Source organism: Vombatus ursinus, unplaced genomic scaffold, assembly GCF_900497805.2.
Source record: "Vombatus ursinus unplaced genomic scaffold, bare-nosed wombat genome assembly UNPS02014778.1, whole genome shotgun sequence".
In the NCBI taxonomy this organism is placed as follows: Eukaryota; Metazoa; Chordata; class Mammalia; order Diprotodontia; family Vombatidae; genus Vombatus; species Vombatus ursinus.
Genome location: NW_020954556.1, coordinates 15,991,692 through 16,011,600, shown reverse-complemented (window position 1 = coordinate 16,011,600; position 19,909 = coordinate 15,991,692). Strand labels below are relative to the sequence as shown.

The window sequence follows — 19,909 nt, the reverse complement described above, 5'->3', positions numbered from 1 at the left end:
AACTGAGGAAAATGAAAGGATATCGCAATTAATAAAAATAAAGAAGTTCAGGTGAGGAGTAGGAGGAGCAGAGACGATGAATTGTGTTTTTTAGACGTACTGAGTTTGAAATGTCTATGGGATATCCAGTTTAATAGCTAGTATTTATATAATGGCTAGAATTTATATAGCTCATTAAGATTTGTACATATGCTATTTTGTTTGAAATATTCAAAAGGCAGTTGTTGATGTTGGACTGTAACTCAGGAGAGACTGGGGCTGGAGAGACACATATACATATGCGTATGCGTACACACAAATACCTATATATGTGTGTATACATACATGTAAATATATATACACATTGGATGTCCCATAGACATTTCAAACTCAATATTTGTAAAACAAAATTCATTATCACACTTCCCACCTCTTTGGTTAAGGGCAACATCACTTCATTTTTCATTCATATATGTGTGTATGTCTATGTATATGTGTATGTATATGTATACACACCTATACGCTCATGCATACATATGTTCACATACATCTACAGGTGCTTATGTATAGCTTTGTGTGAGCATGTGTGCATATATGCACGTATGTGGGCAATACATGCTACATATATTGCATATGCATACAGTATATAATGTACATGTATATATGGTACCTTGTGCATATGTTGTTGTTGTTGTTCAGTTATCTTTTCTTCAATTGTGTCCAACTCTGTGACCCCATTTGGGGTCTTTTTTGGCAAAGACACTGGAGTGGTTTGTCATTTCCTTCTCCAATATATATAGTATATGTACACACATGTATACACATATATGTATATATATGTGTGTGTATACATATATACATAATATATATACAGGTGTATACACAATGGACCTATACACATATACAAATATGAACACATATACATGCAGACACATCATATATCTGCACCTACATAAATATGTAGGTATGTACATGCACACATAAACTGGGAGTTACCTGCATAGAGAGTTAAACCCATGGGAGCTGCTGAGGTCTCCAAGTGAGCAAATGTAGAAAGGGAAGAGGAAAGGTCCCAGGACAGAGCCTTGGGTTCACTCAAAGGTCGGGAACATGACGTAGATGTCCCCAAACTAAGGAGGCTTCACTTATCACCATGGGACTTGCCCAGCTGTGCCATATGACACAGCCTGAATTGCCCATTTCTCACCCAGACTTTAACCTTGGAGAGAAGAGCTAAGGTGCAATGATAACCTTACAGAATAAAGAGAAGGAAGACTGAATTTTAACTTAGCACAGCCATGGCCCTTCATAATTTGGCATTTGAATCCCTTTCACAAACCGGCCTCATCTTACCTTCCCAGTCGTATCATATCTGCCTCTCTTTCGTATACTCTGACTCCTCTGTGGACTTGTCTTTCCTCACTAGATCACTACATTTCATTTCTTTCTGTCCTTTAACAGTATTGGCTATTGTTCCTGCCTGGAACATATATGTACTCCCTACCTCTTGGAATACCTAGTTTCCTTCAAGGATCAGCTCAGGTCGTATCTCCTGCTCAAGGACTCTCCTGATTCCCTAGATCCCCTAGAAGTTGCTTGTATGCCTTCCTCTACTCAACCCTTACCCTTGATCCTCCAAAGGTTATTTCCAAAGTTTATTCTTTTGTATATGTTTTGTACATATTTACAGATGTGCATGTTGATTTCCTCATTAACATGTAAGCTCCTTTGGGTCAGTGAGTGTTTTCTTTTACCCTCGCATTCCCGTACCTGGCCCATAGCATGGGTTTAATAAATGGTTGTTGATTGATTGATGTAATACAGTCTTGCCCTTGTGGAGTTTGTAGTCTGATAAAGTACATAAGAAATAAAAGAACTATGATACAAGGCAGAGTGTGATAAATTTTATGAGAGGTAAAGAAAGTATCATAGGAACAGATCCACTAACAGTGTTATCTAATATTTACTGTCAAACAATTGATTGAAAAACAGTTGCTGAGCATCGACCATGCATAAGATCTTTTGCTAAACACTAATCCTTAGGGATACAGAGATGAATAGGGCACATTCCTCGAACTAGAGGAATTTACAATCCCTGAGGATATAAAGGACATAATGAAACTCCAACCAATGATTTGATAAATGAAGTTCCTGATTACAGTTGTGGCCAGATGATGACTTACTGATGTTGATCTCTTCTTCATCATAGACATCAACTTCTGTCAGACGGATAAGCATCCTAGACAAGATGCTGAGGAACTGAAGATAGGTGCCTGTCTTTCCTATCTGTAAACGTACAAGAGAAGAGGCTAAGTGAGGCAGCAACAAACCCTGAGGCTTTTTTTTTTAAACACTCAGTCCTAATGTGTTCAGATTAACAAAACAAAACAAAATAAAAAAAGCTGAGACAAGAAAAACCATTTTGCTGGACCATGAATCATTGACAAATGTTTTTTTCCCTATATGTTAAACTGCCACCATTTTAGGTAGTATCTTTAAAGAAAACCATTTTGACTAGACTATAGAGTTGCATTAAGAAGCATAATGTGGAATAAGACTGGGAAAGATAGGTTTAAGGCAGGTTGCAAAGAACTTTAAATGCCAAATGAAGGCATTTGTGTTTGTCTTCGAGATAGTAGGAAGGCAGTGGAGCATACTGAGCAGAAGAATGTCATGGTCAGAGCTGTGCCTTAGGAGTATCAGTCTGCCAGCTGTGGGGAGAATGGACTGAAGAGGGGACAGACTGGAGGGAGAGAGATCAATTAAGAGGTGATTTCAGTAGTCTTAAAGAGAGGTGATATGGGCTGAACTCTGGTGGTAACCACAATCCAAGAGAAGAGAATGAATGGGAGAGGGACAGAATACATAGAATCTATTTTACTTGGCACCTCATGGATGTGGGGGAGACAGGGGAAGATGAAGGAGAGTAAAAAGTTAGAGATGACAACCAAGGTTGAATGGAAGGATAATGGTGCTCTTGACAGAAATAGGGAAGTTTGGAAAGGGAGTGGGATGGAGAATAATAAGTGAGAGTCATTCTCATAGGGATGATAATTGAATTAATGGCAGATGAAAGGGTATTACTTAGAGAGATTTAAAGAGAGAAGAACCAAGACAGAGCCTTGGGATACACCTACAATTTGACAGTAAGATATAGACGATGCTTTTAAGGGAAAAATTCCAATCATTTCGTGGTATTCTGAAGGACAAACAACATAGAAATTCACCAACTACCTCATGGTCTAATATTAGAAAGTCATTAACCCCTGTGTAAGGACACAGTAAAGTGGATAATCTCATCCTCTATTGTAACAACTACTTGCTGCAGAGGGGCTAAAATCGATCAGGTGTTTTCACTAAGTCCAACATCAATATAGCAGCAGCCAGAAGCTGCTTACACAGGGGCAAACCTGCCCAAGTTAGAAATGGAGCAGGTCAAAGTTTCTGTACCTATCAGCAATGGAACTGGGCCCATAAATGGCCACTACACTTCCAGCATGAGCAAGATAAAGAAACTAAGTCTCAAAAAACAGTCTAATCCCTCTTTCATGTAACAATTAGCATGACACATGGGCCATCAGAGATGACTCTCAGAAAAGTTGCAAAGTGGGCAAAGGTTCTTTTTATTGTTCTCTTCGGCCCCCTTCCCTACCACCAGGAATTTTATACTGCCCCCCAGTATCCACAAGCCTCATAACCACCACCACCACTAAATACAATAACAAAGATTTACCCCACTTTTAAGTTTTCACATCCTAAAATGGACTACCCCTTTCTTTCTTGCTCATCAATCAACCAAGGCTGGTATTATCTCATTTTAAAGAATTGGCTCATAATAAGGTATGAATAGCTGGTAAGCTTTAACCTCTCTAGAATAGAATAGTCATTCTCAAAGAACTTCTTGTTAGCCCCAGAGAATCTCAGATTGATAGGAATTGAGGAGAGGAGGACATTTGTTAGCAGAGGGAAATCTTGGTGTCCCTTCCTATTTCTTCCCTTCATACAACATGCCAAAAAATGGGAACCAGTTACCTGTGCCATACTTATAGGTTAACTACTCCTTCCCCTAGGTACTTTTCAGGGTCCTTCTTTGCTACCTTCCCTTCCTTATCTCTCAGACCTATATAAATATATAATAAAATGATTCACACCAAAGGGCCTATAAACAAGAAGGAAAACAAAGGATAAAAGATAAGGTATTGATGAATTTTTCTTGAGACTATGACAAATAACTTACAGTTTTGGGGGGAAAATTGAGGGAGAAAGTCAATAACAGAGAACAGTTACCTAATTAATTCAGCTTGGCCCTGTTTCCTTTTTTTACGTTTGAAGGTAGTCATTTCTTTATTCTCAATCAGATACTCTGCCTTCATTGAACTTATTCATTCTAATCAGTAAATAATAATCTATTTAAGTTTAATGAAATTTCACCCATTGTGCAATTCATAAGATACCCCAACTTAACACTGTCATTATATTCAAATATCCATAATTAAAGTATATTATCTTATTCATCAGTTTCTTGTCCAAGGCTTCACAATCATTAGCAATACTGTTCTTTCTGACAGTACCATTTGTGCCCATGTGAATCAAGACAAAGAATGATAGAGTGGGGTGGGGATTGAATTTGGAATCCAAGGGCTTGGGTTTGAAAACTGACTTCCATTTAATGGCTGTGTGACTCTGGATAAGTTCTCAGCTTTAATTTCTTTATCTGAAAAATGGAGAAGTTGCACTAGATGACTTCTAAGTTGCCTTCCACTTCAAAATCTAAAATCCTATGAGATAGGCAGTCATCATTAGGTTGGAAAATTCTCAAGATCTTTTCCACCCCATCCCAGTTACATAACCCAATAAGATCTCATAATCTCTTTTGTTAGTGCCAGGAAAATAAGGGGCTACTTATGTACTCTTTAGCAGAAAATTACTTGTCTCTTCTTCTTCTGATACTAACTAGCCAGAGGAGGAACCTTGAATAATGGTTAGAGTACTAAATTTGGAGTCATGAAGTCCAGGTTTCAAAGAACCCATATTTACTAGCTATGTGATCATGGATCTTCACCTTTCTGAACCTAGTTTCATCATCAATAACCTGAAAATATTAACTTTTTGTCCTTACATTAGAAGGTTCTTTTGAGGCTCAAATGAAATAACAGACATCTTTCTAAACATTCCCATGACATGCCACCTGCTCTCCATCCTCTATCCCCAACCAGACCTCAGAATTCTTTCTACCTCTGTGACCTTGAGCCCTGATTGGTGAGAACTCACCTTGCCTGGTTCTTGGGTCCACATTCCACTTCTGAGACACGCTCTCCCTTCTAACCCTTCTACCTTACCTCCCACCCCTCTAAACTTTCCAAATCTAACTCTTAAGAATAGCTATCAAATCAACATTACTGTTCTTGAAAAGGACATATAAATCATCTGTCCAATAGTTCCAATCACCATTTCCTCAGACTTTCCTGTCCAAATCATTCCTGCCTAGCACCTTTTAGAAGGTAAGCTCCTCAAGATCAAGGACTGTCTTGTTTGTTTGTATCTGTATCCCCACCATCATTTAGTGATGTTTTTAATCATATGTGTATATATATATATATATATATATACACATATATATCTTTGCAAAACTCAAAGCACAATACAAAAATCATCTATTATAATTATCTCTTGCCTGGTGGCACATGTGTATCACACTTCAGGAAGAGCCTCATAGCTGTTACTTAGCTCTGGGCTTAGTATACATTACTCCCTTTAAATACACCATGCATGGGTCCATCAAACTGGCTTTCTTGGAGATATGGTCATATGGTATGACTCTGTGACAACACGTGCTATTACACATGCCTGGAATGTGCTCCCTCCTCACCCCATCTCTTAGGATGCCTACTTTCCTGCAAAGCTTGACTCAAATACTGCCACCTACATAAAACTTTTCTTGATCCACCTGGCTGCTAGTCTCTCTTTGAATTCCAAAATTAGCTTGTCTTTATTTTGTATGTGCTTATATGTGTATGTTACCTCCCCTAATTGAACCCAAGCTCCCTGAGAGCCAAGACTATTTTATTTTTGCTTTGGTATGCCCAGCACCTAACATAGTGACTGACAGATAATAGGCATTTAATAAAATGTTTGTTGAAGTATTGACTGAATGAGTGATCTATGGTTCTCCTTTCCTTCTCCTCTTTGCCACATTCCTTCACCCTCTGACCTCATAGCACACGTCAGGATTGCCCTCTCTTTTCAGGTCAATCAATCAAGTATTTATTAAGTGACTATATGCCAGGTACAGGCTTATTGTGTTGAGTACTGAGGATATAAACACAATGAAAAAAAATAATGCTCATTCAAGCGGAGTTTTATATTTCAATCACAGTGACAAGTACATACAAGTATGTTCAGAATAAATATAAATACAACACAGAATAAATGCAAATATTTTATTTTTTCTTCTTTGTGTTTTTCTATTTTTTTTTAAAGAAACAGTTCATTCTTCCCGATAACCAAGAAAATGAAGAGGTATTCTTCAAGTTCTATTACCTTGTCTTCTAAGGGAGTAATGAGCCTGTCCTTTGGAACATCACATATTCTATGCAGGTCTTTGCAGAATTCTTCTTGTTCCCCATATTTGGAAGAAGCAAGATCTCCTCAGTCCTTTGTCCTTTATGCTAGTTGGTCTAGTGGCCAACTCCCCTGGAAAACTCATTAATCTAGCATTCAAGACTCTCTACAATAAAACTTTAATTTAACCTTTCTAGTCTTAGTAAATACTACTCCCCTTTCATTCTTTACATTCTAGCCAAATCAGACTAGTAGTTGCCTCCAGACATCTTTCCCCTCTACTCACTCTCCATATCTGCCTGCCGAAATACTTGTCTTACTTCAAGGCCCAACTAAGGTTTCTCTTTCATGATCCTAACAACTAAAATAATTATTTCTGCTTCATGTTTTTCAGGAACACTAAGTCTGGATTGTTGCTTTGTCCTTATCACATTCTGATTTGTACCCTGTGTGACCATACTGCATACTCCAACTTGATAGTTAAGTTCCTTGAGGGCAGGAACTGTGTTGTTGTTCCATCTTTGTTTCCCTGAAAAAAGCACAGTGCTAGGTACATAGTAGGTACTTTTAAAACATTTGCTGAATTGGAGTCATTCAATCAAGAAGCATTCAACACCTACAGTGCTAGGCACTGGGGACAGAAGACCCCCCCCCCAAAAAAAAAGACTACTCTCAAGAAACTTACATGCCATTGCAAGAACATACAGACATATGAATTAACACATGAGCATGCACACACACGCACACACACACATACACAGAGTAATTTCAGAGTAGGTAGCATCTGGTGGAAATCAGGACAGGGTTCCTATTGAAGATAACACTCAAGCTAAGCTTTGAAGAAAGCTTCTGATTCTAAGAGGTAGGGGTGAGGAAGGAGTTTGTTCCAGGCACAGACATGAATGGAATGTCTTGTAGGAGAAACGGCAACAAGGTTAATTTGGCAAGGATATACAACGTGGGGAAGTGAGTAATTCGATGGATACTATATAGACAAAACAAGTGAGTTTACACATTATCTGAATCTCCAAAGTTCAGCCAAGCTAACAAGCATTCATTAAGCATTTCTTAGGTGCCAGGCACCGTGCTAGCACTGACACTGAAAAATGCTTTCACAAGAGTATGTCCAATGTACTGCTACCCTCCCTGATGGCATCACTTCAGCAGCACTGACAAGGAGAGGTGAGATGTTGGCCACCTAATTATGGAAAGAAGAGAAACTAAGGTTATAATTAGGTGAAGGTTCCTCAAAATCAACAGCCTGAGATGTTCTCTCGTTTCACCCAGAAGTAAAATCCTAGCCTATGAATTCAAGCAGCTTGTATTCAAAGGGACACATTGGAGCCTATGGAGAAATCTTGACTATATTTGCATTAAATTCCCTTATACAAGTGACCATCTGAGAGAGCTTTTCCCATCGCAAATAGGTTTCTGAAAATATTTCAAAGAGCTCATTAAAAGCCTTGGGAGAGAAATTTTAAGGCAATATATTAAATGGGAAACGGCTTTAACGAATTCTTTGAGACAGCTGGCACAGTGAGGAGACATCAATATGTGTGCAGTTGTAGATCAACTGAACAGTGTCTCTTTGCTTCAGGGCTAATCAAAATAAGATTGATTATTAAATGAGTTTAAACGGAGCAATCTGCTTTCTGTGTAGCATTTTCTGGTATTCCTAGACTAGACAGAAAATGAAAAGTGAATGAGATTCATTCCTAGAAAATGAGAGATGGCAGAGAACACTAATCCCTGGGAAGTGAGACAAACTTCTTACCCTTTTCTTAGGATTCATGCATTTATATAGAAGTCAAGAAGCAAAAAAGGCCAAATTAAGTTGTTTGTAAATGAATAAAGTTAGAAAAGAATGGGAATGTTTCTATATTATTCTTTCAAAAAGATAGTGGAGAGTGGGGGGGTAGGTTGAGAAGAATGGGCTTTCAGAAAAAAAAAAACCTGAGTTTAATTCTGTTCATTGTCAACTTATTTGAGAGATATATATATATATATATACACATATATACATATATAACATATTTAGAAGTAACTTTGAACTATTGTGTATACATTTTGTAGCTAGGTAGCAAAGCAGAGCAGAGCACCTCGGGCAATTTCAAGTAACGTAATTCTAGGCAAGTCCTTTAGCCTCAGTTTCCTCAATAGTAAAATGGGAATAATAATAGCACCTACCTCACAGCATTGTTGTGAGGATTAAATAGTGTATATGTGTGTGTGTGTATATATACATATACACACACACACACGTATATACACACATTTGTTCAGTAGTTTCAGTTGTGTCTGACTCTTTGTGACCCCATTTTGGGTTTTCTTGGAAAAGATACTGGAGTAGTTTGCCATTTTCCTCCACCAGTTCATTTTATAGATGAGGAAACTGAGGCAAACAGGGTTAAGGGCCTTGCCGGGGGTCGCTTAGCTAGGAAGTGTATGAGGCCAGATTTGAACTCAGGAAGACGAGTCTTCCTGACTTCAGGCCTGGTAATCTATCCATTGTGCCATTTAGCTGCCTGTGTGTATACATGCATACATACATACATACACACATACATTTATATATGTGTATATATATGTACGTGTGTATGTATAGAGTATATATGTATACATACACCTACACACACACACACATATATATATATATATATATACACACTGCAAACCTTTAAAGTGCTAGGTAGCACTTTAGCTATTATTTTCTCATCTGTGTACATAATGTGACTCCCCAATCAAACATAAGCTTCTTGAGGGCAGGAACTATTTCAATATGTCTTTGTATCCCCAATGACTAGAAAGGTGTCCTATACGTAGTAGGTCCTTAAAAATGTTTGCTGCATTGTTGATTTAGGAAAAAAAAAGATTACAAAGCTATAAACAGTTAGGTTTGATTTCTTTAAGCCAAATGCTAGATTAAGAGTCAGTGTCTTGATTGGCTAGAGATTTTCTATATAATTCTTGCTTTCTCTAGTACTATTGACATGGAATGACACTTCTGATAGTTTGTTGCTACTGTCCCAATGAGAATATGCATTTTTAAACAAAAAAGACTTTCACAGAATCATAGACTATGTTATAACTGGAAGAACCCTTAAAAAATATTTAACCTGACTCCCTTTTTTTTCTAGTGGGAGGAAAGAGGCTCAAAAAAGGAAAATGAATTACCCAAGGTCATATAATTAGTTACTGGCAGGACTGGAAATAGCAGTGAGGTCTTATGGCTATTTGTCCAGGATTCTTCCCACTACACTATGAGCTTAAGTTCCTTGGAAATACCATAAAATTTCCATCAGTGGGAAGGAACTAAAGGAAAGAAAAAAACAAGCCTGAGTCATATTAAATGTTTTGATCAATTACATTTGTAGAAGACATTTAACAATAAGACACTGGACAATTAGTGAAAACCAGAGTGTTTAGGAGTAAAAGGAGTATAAAAATCTTTAGCTAAATGACCTATCAATATGGCAACATGGTGCATGCCTATATTAGCATTTATGTACTCATTCTTGCTAAAGCATCAAGAGTACTCAAATGAAAAACAGAAGAATGGTATGTTAGCACTGGTTCTGTCAACTATTAGCTTTGTAAAGCAGAGTTTCATGGAAAGAGTCATGACTTTGGTAGTCAAAAAACTTACCTAGGGTTTGAGTCACTACTCAGGTACTCTATGAAACTCATCAAGTCACCTCACCTCTTTAGGAATCAGATACCCCATCTGCTAGCTGTGAAGTATGTACTAAATCAGAGGATCACAGAGGGGGAAGGGCCCTTACAGAGAGCCCCTAGTTGCAAAAATTCATTCTCTACATAAAGAAATTAAGACTTGAAAAGGGGAAGGGACCAAGTTCACACAGCTAATAAATAAGCCAACCTAGCTAAAGCAGCAAGTCCTCCTCAAGGAGACAAGAAGTGGCACATGCCAGGCAAGTCAAATCACTACCACCACCTTTACCAGCATCTTCCCTTAGATGCAGACAGCCCAGGATCCCAAGGCCAAGGGCAATGCTCTCAGCCCAGTGCCCACAAAATTATCCTTGGAAGCGATCCCTATGGAAATGCAACCTGGTAACTGCTCCTGAAGGTGCTACCACAACATTTATTGAAGACCAAGAAAATAAAGTTCTTACTACATTCAATCAAATAATTCAACATCAGAAACTAAAAGGATTTTATCAGTGGAAATGACATTAAAAAAATACATTAACATCTACTTCATCACCGCACCTTAAGGACCATGGGACCTTTCCACCTGACATACACCTGAAACCCTCGATTTTGGTGTCTCTCTCATTAATATGTGAGCTCATAGAGAGAAGGGACTGTCTTAATTTTCTATTTCTAACCCTGGTACTTGGCATAGTGCTTTTCACATACTAATTGCTTAATAAATGTTTCACTCATTCATCCAAGTGGCAAATTCTAAGTTAGGACCCTAGCACTAACTTGATGTGTGATTTGGGGCAATCATTTAGTTCCCTGCTCCTTGGTTTCTTCATCTGTAACGTGAAAATCACTTCCTATTTCACAGGATTGTTATGGAGATGGTAGAGATGACTGATGATAAAATGATCTGATAAATATAAACCACCATAGAATCACAACTACTATTTGTAAACCTTGATTTAAGATTTTTCTCTTCCTCTGGATGAGTTCCATACGTCAATATGTAAGGCTAGCACAGGTAGTTCATATGCAAGATACAGTGACTTCAGTGTCCTCTCTCACAACCAACTAAAGAGTTTAACCCCAAATCAAAATGATAAATTTATTTTTAAAATATAGGTAGACGTCACTGAAGCTCTACTGGTGGTAATAATCTCTTCCATTTGTATAGTACCTTAAAGTTTTTAATTCACATGACTTCCATCCTGTGAGGTATAGAGGACAAAGGATACAACCCCTATTTTGCAGATAGAGAAGCTGAATCTTAGAGATGTCAAGTGAATTGTACCATCATATGGCTCACGTATAGTGAAGAAAGAGTAGAACCATAGACTCCATGGTCACAGAATTTCAGAACCAGAACAGATGTTAGAGATAATCTAGTTCTTCATTTATAGAGGAGGAAACTGAAGCAATAAGTACAATCACCAAATCAAAATTCTACAGTTGCTTAGGGACAAAGTCAATAAAACACAGATTCTTGTCTTCTGACTCCAATTCCACTACATCTACTACATTCTGGAAAATATCATAATCCCACCTTTTGTAGGAAGTCTTTTTTTCAGTTACATGCACATACGTGCTCTCTCTCTCTTTCTCTCTCTCTCTCTCTCTCTCTCTCTCTCTCTCTCTCTCTCTCTCTCTCTCTCTCTCTCTCCTTCTCTCTCTCTCTCCTACTACAATCCCTTGGAGATCACCTTCCATTTCTACTGTATAAATCTTGTATGAACAATTTTTTCCCAGCAGAATATGAGCTCCTAGAGATCAGGGACCATACAGTTCCCTTTCATAAGTAATGTCCCATAATTACTAAGTCCCATTACTAATCACTGTTCCTGGTCCAAAGTAAATGCATAATAAATGCTTGCTGACTGATTAATCAGATGGTATAACTAGAGCAAATAGTTGTGTTTTTTTTTTAAATCCCAAAGAAAGGGTTATTCTACTAGACTAAGAACCTACTGGTAAATAGGAATAAGAAAGTCAAAATCAAGAACACTACATACACCCCAAGCTTACAATTAACGTACCTGAGGGGGACCGCTCAATAGCAGTCTCCTCGGGTGAAAGTTGTCCATTCTGCCCTCATTTCTATTATTGTAGTCCATGTGGCTGGGTTTGGGGACAGTCCACTGGCGGTAATAGAGAGATTGCTCCGTGCAGGTCATCATCTTACTCAAGAGAGGGCGGAAAGAACTGGCCCACATGACTGAATGGTAGGGCAGAAGGGAAGATGCCTTAGGAAGGCCGCTGCTGTCTGTGGAAGTAACCATGTCATACACCAACTTGGGCAGGAAAACTACAGGGGGTTGCTTCAATCCTTTGGTCATGGAGCACTGGGAGTTCTGCAAGATGAAAGCATTTGAAGTCGGTGCAGAAGAGGAAGAAGAGGAAGAGGAAGAATATGGTGAAGATGAGGAGGCGACTGAAACCTGGACACTTTTAAGGTTTGGTTTTGGATTCGGGCACATGTCTTGTTCTCCTGGCCCAGGGCAGTGCCTGCTGGTGGTAGTCTGAGCACCTTGACTTACTTTCTGTCTCTGCTTCTCACAGGCAGCTGCACCATCTTCCATCACACTGTTGAGGGAAGGATATGGGGATCTGGCCCTCTCACCCAATGCTATTATGGGTGGAGATGATTCATTGCCAAAGGCCATACCTGAAAAGAAAAGCTGTATTTCAGGCCAGCATTTATACTAACTAACTCAGGGATGACAACCACAAACTATATGCTGAGTTGCGTTTTCCTCAATGAAAAATTGAAATGGATAGATCAATCAATCAACCAGCAGTGACCATAAGACAGATTCTGGGTATACAAAAGAATGAAATAATCTCTCCGTTCAAGGAGCTTACATTAGTGTGTGTGTTTACACACATATTAATATATATATATACACACACATATATACACATATATTTATAGGCATATACAAAATATATATCTGATAATTGGTGAAGAGGTACTAACAGTTGAGAGGATCAGGAAAGGCTTTATGTAGAAAGCAGTTCTTGCGCTGAGTTTTTTTGTTTTGTTTTGTTTTTTTGGGTTAGGCAATGGAGTTCAGTGACTTGTCCAGGGTCACACAGCTAGTAAGTGTTATGTGGCTGAGACCGGATTTGAACTCAGGTCCTCCTGAATCCAGGGCCGGTGCTCTATCCACTGCACCACCTAGCTGCCCCCTGGACTGAGTTTTGAAGGAAATTTCAAGAGGATTCTAGGAGATGGAGATGAAAGTGGTATTACCTTGAAACATTATTTTTGTAAGAAAAGTTTCATATGCTAGATTAAATTTGAAATCGCTATAGCTGATAACCTAAGAAAGCATCATGCAAAGCTGGAATAACCAACCAACTATTGGTTATGATTTTGGGACAATGGAATGATGAATTTAATAAATTATGAAGTCCTAGACCTACACTTAGGTTCAAAAAAACCAAGTACTCTACTACATACAGCTTGAAGAATATGTAGCTAAACAACAGATAACATAAATTTTAAAGAAAGATATGGGGGGGATTAATGGCCTATAGGCTCAATATAAATCAATAATATGTCTTGGTGCTCAAAAAAACTAAGCTATCCTAGCCTTCATGAATAGAAGCATAGTGTCCAGAACAAGATAGGACAATGAAAAGAACTACCAAAGTCATATCAAACAGGAATTACTCAAGGTCTCAGGACCCACTTGAATATTCCTAGTAGTGAGAGATTTAGATGGTGAATTCTATATAAGTATAGAGAGAAGCAGATATACTTTGTATGGTAGGCAATTAAATGGCATAGTGGATAAAGCCTTGAGCATGGGGTCAGGAACACTCAAGTTCAAATCCAACTTCAGACACTATCTGACCCTGGGCAAGTCACTTAACTTCTATTTGCCTCAGTTTCCTCATCTGTAAAAATGGGAAAAATATAGCATTTACCTCCCAAGGTTGTTGTGAGCATCTAATGAGACAATAAGGATAAAGCACATAGCACGGTGCCTGGCACATAGTAAGCACCATATAAATGTTAGGTATCATCATTATAGGTATCATTAGGTATTTCTTTTGAAGCAACAGTAATACTATCCCCCACAAAAATGATGATAATCTTAATTCAAAATATGGATCACTTGTAATCATAGATTTAGAGCTGAATCTTAAAAGTCATCTATTCCAACCTCTTCTATATACTAATGAGGAAACTGAGGCCTAGAGATTAGTAAATGATGGAGGAAGGATTTGTGTGTCCTCTGACTCCAAACCCATTGCTTTTCTCACCATACTGCACTGCCTCTTGAGTTCCTCTCCAAAATACTGTAATAAAAAACCTATTGCTATGATCTTTCCCATTTGAAAATTCTTACTTGAAGTTTTTGAAGAAAGAGATGAAGATACAGAATCATGGGAACACGATCTCTCCCTTTTGACAGGACTTCTCTTCTCTGACACAGAACCTATTAAAAAAAACACAGACGCGGACAGAAATTTCAAATGAAACTTGTCTTTCTTTATAGGGAATTCTTTTTCTTTCCTAGACTCGCTGCTAAAACCTGAACAATCTACTTTGTGCTTTGATGATTTCCATTTTTGTCTTTGTTCTTTAAATACAAGATAGGATTTTACAGCCTTTCTAGAATTTAGTCCGTTCTTCTAAATCTCCAAAACAAAAAAAGTATTAACGTTATTTTTACCTAATAAACAGGTAAAGCTTATACTAGGCAGTATTCTCCCTAGCATTTCAATTCCCCAAAAAGTTATCAAATACATACTTTGTGTGAGCACTGTTCTCAATAACACAACAGCTACAAAGTTTAGATGAGACATAACACAGTTCCCTGATCCCAGTGGAGCCTACAATTTAATAGGGGGACACTATGAAAATAAAAAGACAGTATTACAGAAGAAGTATGTTTGAGGGGTACAAACAACTCAGTTACCGCTGGAGTAATGAGGGAGGAGGTGACACTTGATGAGGATGGGTTGGATGTCCACAGGAGAAGAAGAAAACAGAGGAAGCTCCATGCAGAGGGAAGTTGAACATGGACAAAGAAGTTGAAAATCACAGGGTAAATTTAGGGCGTGATCAGCAATGCAGTTGGGCTACAGCACAGAACATATAGCAGAGACCAATACAAAATAAGTCTGAAATGTAGGGCAAGACCAGGTTGTAGAACTAGGTCAAAACAAACCAGAATTTGGACTGTCTATACCATCAATGGAGTGAACTACATTAAAAGTATCTTCAGGACTCCATTTTACAATGTGTATAATACTAACTTGCAAAGTCTACCATTTCTGTTAAGGAGTTTGATTGGGAAGAAGTCAACCTGTAGATTGAAGGGCCTGCCAGAGTCATTCATTCCATACATGCCCACACACCTTCAGTCACTATCTCTTCATCTTCATTATCTGTACTGCTCAGCTTCTCCGGGTCACTTTCCAAGACCTCACCTACGGTCACTTTCTCCATGGGGACTTCAGAACTCACAAAATAGGCTGCCAAGCCAAGCTCTTGCTCTAAGGTTGTTCTCACCAAGGAGGATGAGTTTATTAAGCGCAGGTCACAGTACCTTAAAGACCTAAGAATAGATAAGAAAATGAGATAAATGGCTCTGGTTGTTTCCCAGACATTACCCACCATCACCTGAAATACTTCCTCAAAATGTTGAGTTCTGGGTAGACCAGAAAAAGGAATGGAGGGAAGGAAAACAAGCAGAATATATGTTCTTATATGCTCTTAGTCACAAAAACCAACCCATCAGCATGTCTTCACTGCGCCCCAAGAGTATGTCCGCAATTATGATATATGCTATGGGAGACACAAGACAGAACAAGACATGACCTCTACTCTGAAAGAGGTAATAGTCTACTACTATGCTTGGCTCAGTGCTGCTTTATTACTTATTACTGATTGGGATAAAGGTCTAAATGGCATGATCATCAATCTGCAGAAAACACAGAGCTGACAGGGATAGCTAGAACAGTGTATGAATATGACAGAGTCAGGTTCCCAAAACATCTCTACAGGCTAGAACAATGGACAGAATCTAATAGAATGAATTTACCTTTGTGAAACTTCAATACGGGTTCAAAAATTCAACCAAGAATAGGAAAGGAGAGACTAGATATAAGTTTGTCTAAAGAGCTTCATAGTTAAAAATAATTATAATGAGGAATAAAAAGGAGAATTGTCTAAAGAAATAAACATGGACCTCCAGAGAACTCAGCAACTAACTTGGACTTCAGAAAGACATATATCTACACACACACACACACACACACACACACACACACACACACACACACAATGAGAGAAAGAGGATGAATACAAAAGTTTGGTACCATAAGAATAATATCAAGTGTATTAAGGCTCAGAATGATATGAGCCTGGTGTTGAAAGCTAAGCAAAAAAAAAAAAAAAAAAAAAAAAAAGCTATATCAAGGGAAATAGGAGAACAAAGGAAGAGACAAGACCACTCTTAGGGTAGAAAGGATGATGACAATTGGTAACAGAGAGGGAGAAAGCAGAATAGCTTGCTTCTTATGTTGCTTCTGCCTTTACCAAAAAGAATGAACACTGAACTAGAAGGACAGAGCAGAAGTGGAGAACAGGGAAATGATACCCAGGTCAAAGGCAGTAAGAGAATGCCTAGGGAACCCAAATCACCTGACCCAGATGACCTAGGTCTCCAGGTACTGACTGAAATAATTCGAAGATGTAATTGCTGAGCCACTATTAGATACATCTGAAAGATCTCTGAGAACTGGAGAGGTACCACAGGTCTAGAGATGGGCAAATATTATCCTGATTTTCAAAAAAGCAAAAAGATAGTATAATAAGCAGTGAAGCCTAGATCTTAATAATAGTTAGCATTTGTGTAATGCTTTACAAATATTAACTCATTTAATTTTCACAACAACCCTGGGAGATAGGTGCTATTATTAACCCCATTTTATAGATGAAGAAACTGAGGCAGGTAGAGATTGTGACTTGTTCAGGGCCACATAGCTAGAAAGTATCTGAGGCAGAATTTGAACATGGGTCGGGGCTTTATCTGCAGCACCACATCATAATCATCTCTTAGCTCTTCTGACTCAAAATGTGATACCTGTTTTCACTTACATTACACTGCCCCAACTAATTTTAAGAAGGAAAGTAAAAAGAGGCAGCTAGGTGGCACAGAGCACTGGCCCTGAAGTCAGGAGGACCTGAGTTCAAATCCAGCCTCAGACCAAACTCTTGACACTTACTAGCTGTGTGATCCTGGGCAAGTCACTTAACCCCAGCTGCCTTAAAAAATAAAAATAAAAATAAAAACACAAAAGCTAAGTGGCACACTAGATAAAGCACCAGAGGCTTGAAGTCAGGAAGCCTGACTAAGGCAGTTACTGGCCTAAGGCAGTTACTATCTGTGTGATCCTGGGCGAGTCTTTTAACTTCCATTTGCTTCATTTTACTCATCTGTAAAATGGGGAGAATAGCAACACCTACCTCTCAGGGTTGTTGAGAGCATCTGATGAGATATTTGTAAATTGCTTGTCACAGTACCTGGAACATAGTGGGTGCTATATAAATGTTAACTATTATTGTTATTATTGTTATCATTATGACCATCATCATCATTATCATTACCTATCAAATAGCACGCTTATTAGCAACATGGTAAGCAGTAGACCTGGAATCAGACAGAAAACATGAGTTTTGAGTCTCTGTTTTTTGACTTCCTATCAGCATGACTTTGGGCAAGTCACTTGATCTCCATGAACCTCACTGTCCTCATCTATAAAATAGGGGCAACAATATTTGTAGTACCTACCTCAAAAGGTTGTTTGTTATGAGAATCAAAAGAAATCATTGGTGCATAGATTTAGGGCTGAAAAGTATATAGAAGCCATTGTTCAAATGACTGTTTTACAGATGAAGAAACAGGCACAGAGACATTTAAGATTCTCAACCAAAGCTGCACAGCTGGTAAATGTCTGAAGCAGGATTTGAACTCAGATCTTCCTACCTCCAAGTCCAATGCCTTAACCACTTTACAAGGCTACATCTCCAGGGCAAATACTATATAGAAAAGCACTTTGCAACTATAAAGAACCATATAAATGCAAGACCTTGTTACTGTGTAGAATAGGTGGAAATATAGATTATACACATGTGCTCACCTTGGCAAGGATTCTCCATGGGGATCCATTCCACTAAATATTAATATGCAAGGCAACCCCTCTAGCTCGAGGTAAGTCTGAGGCCTCCATTCTGCATCTTCAATTTTCTGCCATATCTGTCACATAAGAAAAAGCCACTTGTCAATGCCTTGAATTGGTTGTAATAACCTATATTTCTATAGTGATTTACAGTTACAAGCAAAGGTCCCACAATAACCCTGTGAGGCAGGTAAAAGAAATATTATTATTCCTATTTTACAAATGGGGAAAATGAGGTCCAGACTGGTTACTTGACTTGTTCAAGGTTATACAAGTAGTAGATGGCACAGCTAGGATTTGAACTCAAGATACATTCACTCCAAATTTAATCTTCTTTCCACCAATAAGTATTTGCTGCTTTGAATGAAACCATGCTAAACAATTGGTTTATCTGTAGTTTCAGATTTCTTGATTGATTATATTATCTACTTTGCTGTTCTATCTTTTATTTATACAAAGGCTTATGAGATAAAGCGGTGCTTGGGTCTGATTCTAGGGGAGAAAGTCTCCAGATGAATTGGTCTTTTAATTGTAATAATGTGAAAACTATATGACCCGATATGGTTTGTCTTCACTGCTAGAAACTTATTTCCCAAGTGTTAGAATCTGATTATTATCTAAAAAGCATCTATCACTCCGGCTTCCTTCAGAAAATCTTTTTTCTGTCATGTCTTTAGATATCTGTTCTTAGCAGGTTTTAATCCATACAAAATCTCAAGTTCATTCAGAAGTAGACACAGTACAGTTCTTAAACTTTACAAAATGACTATAAAGAATAGATAGTATCTACTTCTGGTGTAATAAGATAGTTCTTGCTACACACATTTAAAATACATAATTTATTTTTTTATTTTTCGTTTCCCAAGTTAAAATTTTTCTTTAAGAAAAGGTAGATGTGCATATTTCTACACATGGATAATAATGTCATTCAAATTAGCAGCCACCTACAAATTCAAAACTTAAATAAAATTAGATTGAACCTGAGAAAAAATGACTGGGCCAAGTGAAATATTTAAGGAATCCTGGCATTCCTGCAAATATACATCTTGCCCTGGATGTCTTGTGATTTTATTTTCTTGTGTGGGTTTTTTTGGGGGGGTGGGAATAGGGGAAGGGGAACACTGAATCCATGATTTCACAGGACAAGAGAATTTCCAATATGGAAATGTCTTAGACATTATATACCAATGTACTACAATATAGCAATGTCTCAGACACAGCTTCTCAGAGAATCATCTAAGGCACTGAGATATTAAGTGGTTTGCTTATGAGCACACAGCTAATATGAGTGAAAGACAGAAAAGTATTCAACATGGCTCTACTATCTACTATGCTATGCTGCAGAATCAGCTGATATATTGATACACATGGTTAGTGGATTCATTGGAGGCATGGGTAGTCGGTAATGATTCCACAGCCAAGCCAATATAGAAAGTCTCAAGTAAAATGTCCCAGAGGTGTGTGTGTGTGTGTGTGTGTGTGTGTGTGTGTGTGTGTGTGTGTG

The 19,909-nt window shown here is 38.1% G+C and overlaps 1 protein-coding gene across 1 annotated transcript in view; it reads right to left on the bottom strand.

The window, feature by feature from the left end:
• GREB1 (growth regulating estrogen receptor binding 1) overlaps positions 1-19,909 on the bottom strand; it is a 131,635-nt gene that overhangs the window by 34,964 nt on the left and 76,762 nt on the right. The window contains exons 18-22 of the mRNA XM_027865439.1: positions 18,367-18,482; positions 15,580-15,779; positions 14,565-14,654; positions 12,243-12,871; positions 2,163-2,265 (exon numbers count right to left, since the gene is read on the bottom strand). Of these exons, the coding sequence (XP_027721240.1) occupies positions 2,163-2,265; positions 12,243-12,871; positions 14,565-14,654; positions 15,580-15,779; positions 18,367-18,482 (1,138 nt within the window). The remainder of the gene's footprint in view (positions 1-2,162; positions 2,266-12,242; positions 12,872-14,564; positions 14,655-15,579; positions 15,780-18,366; positions 18,483-19,909) is intronic.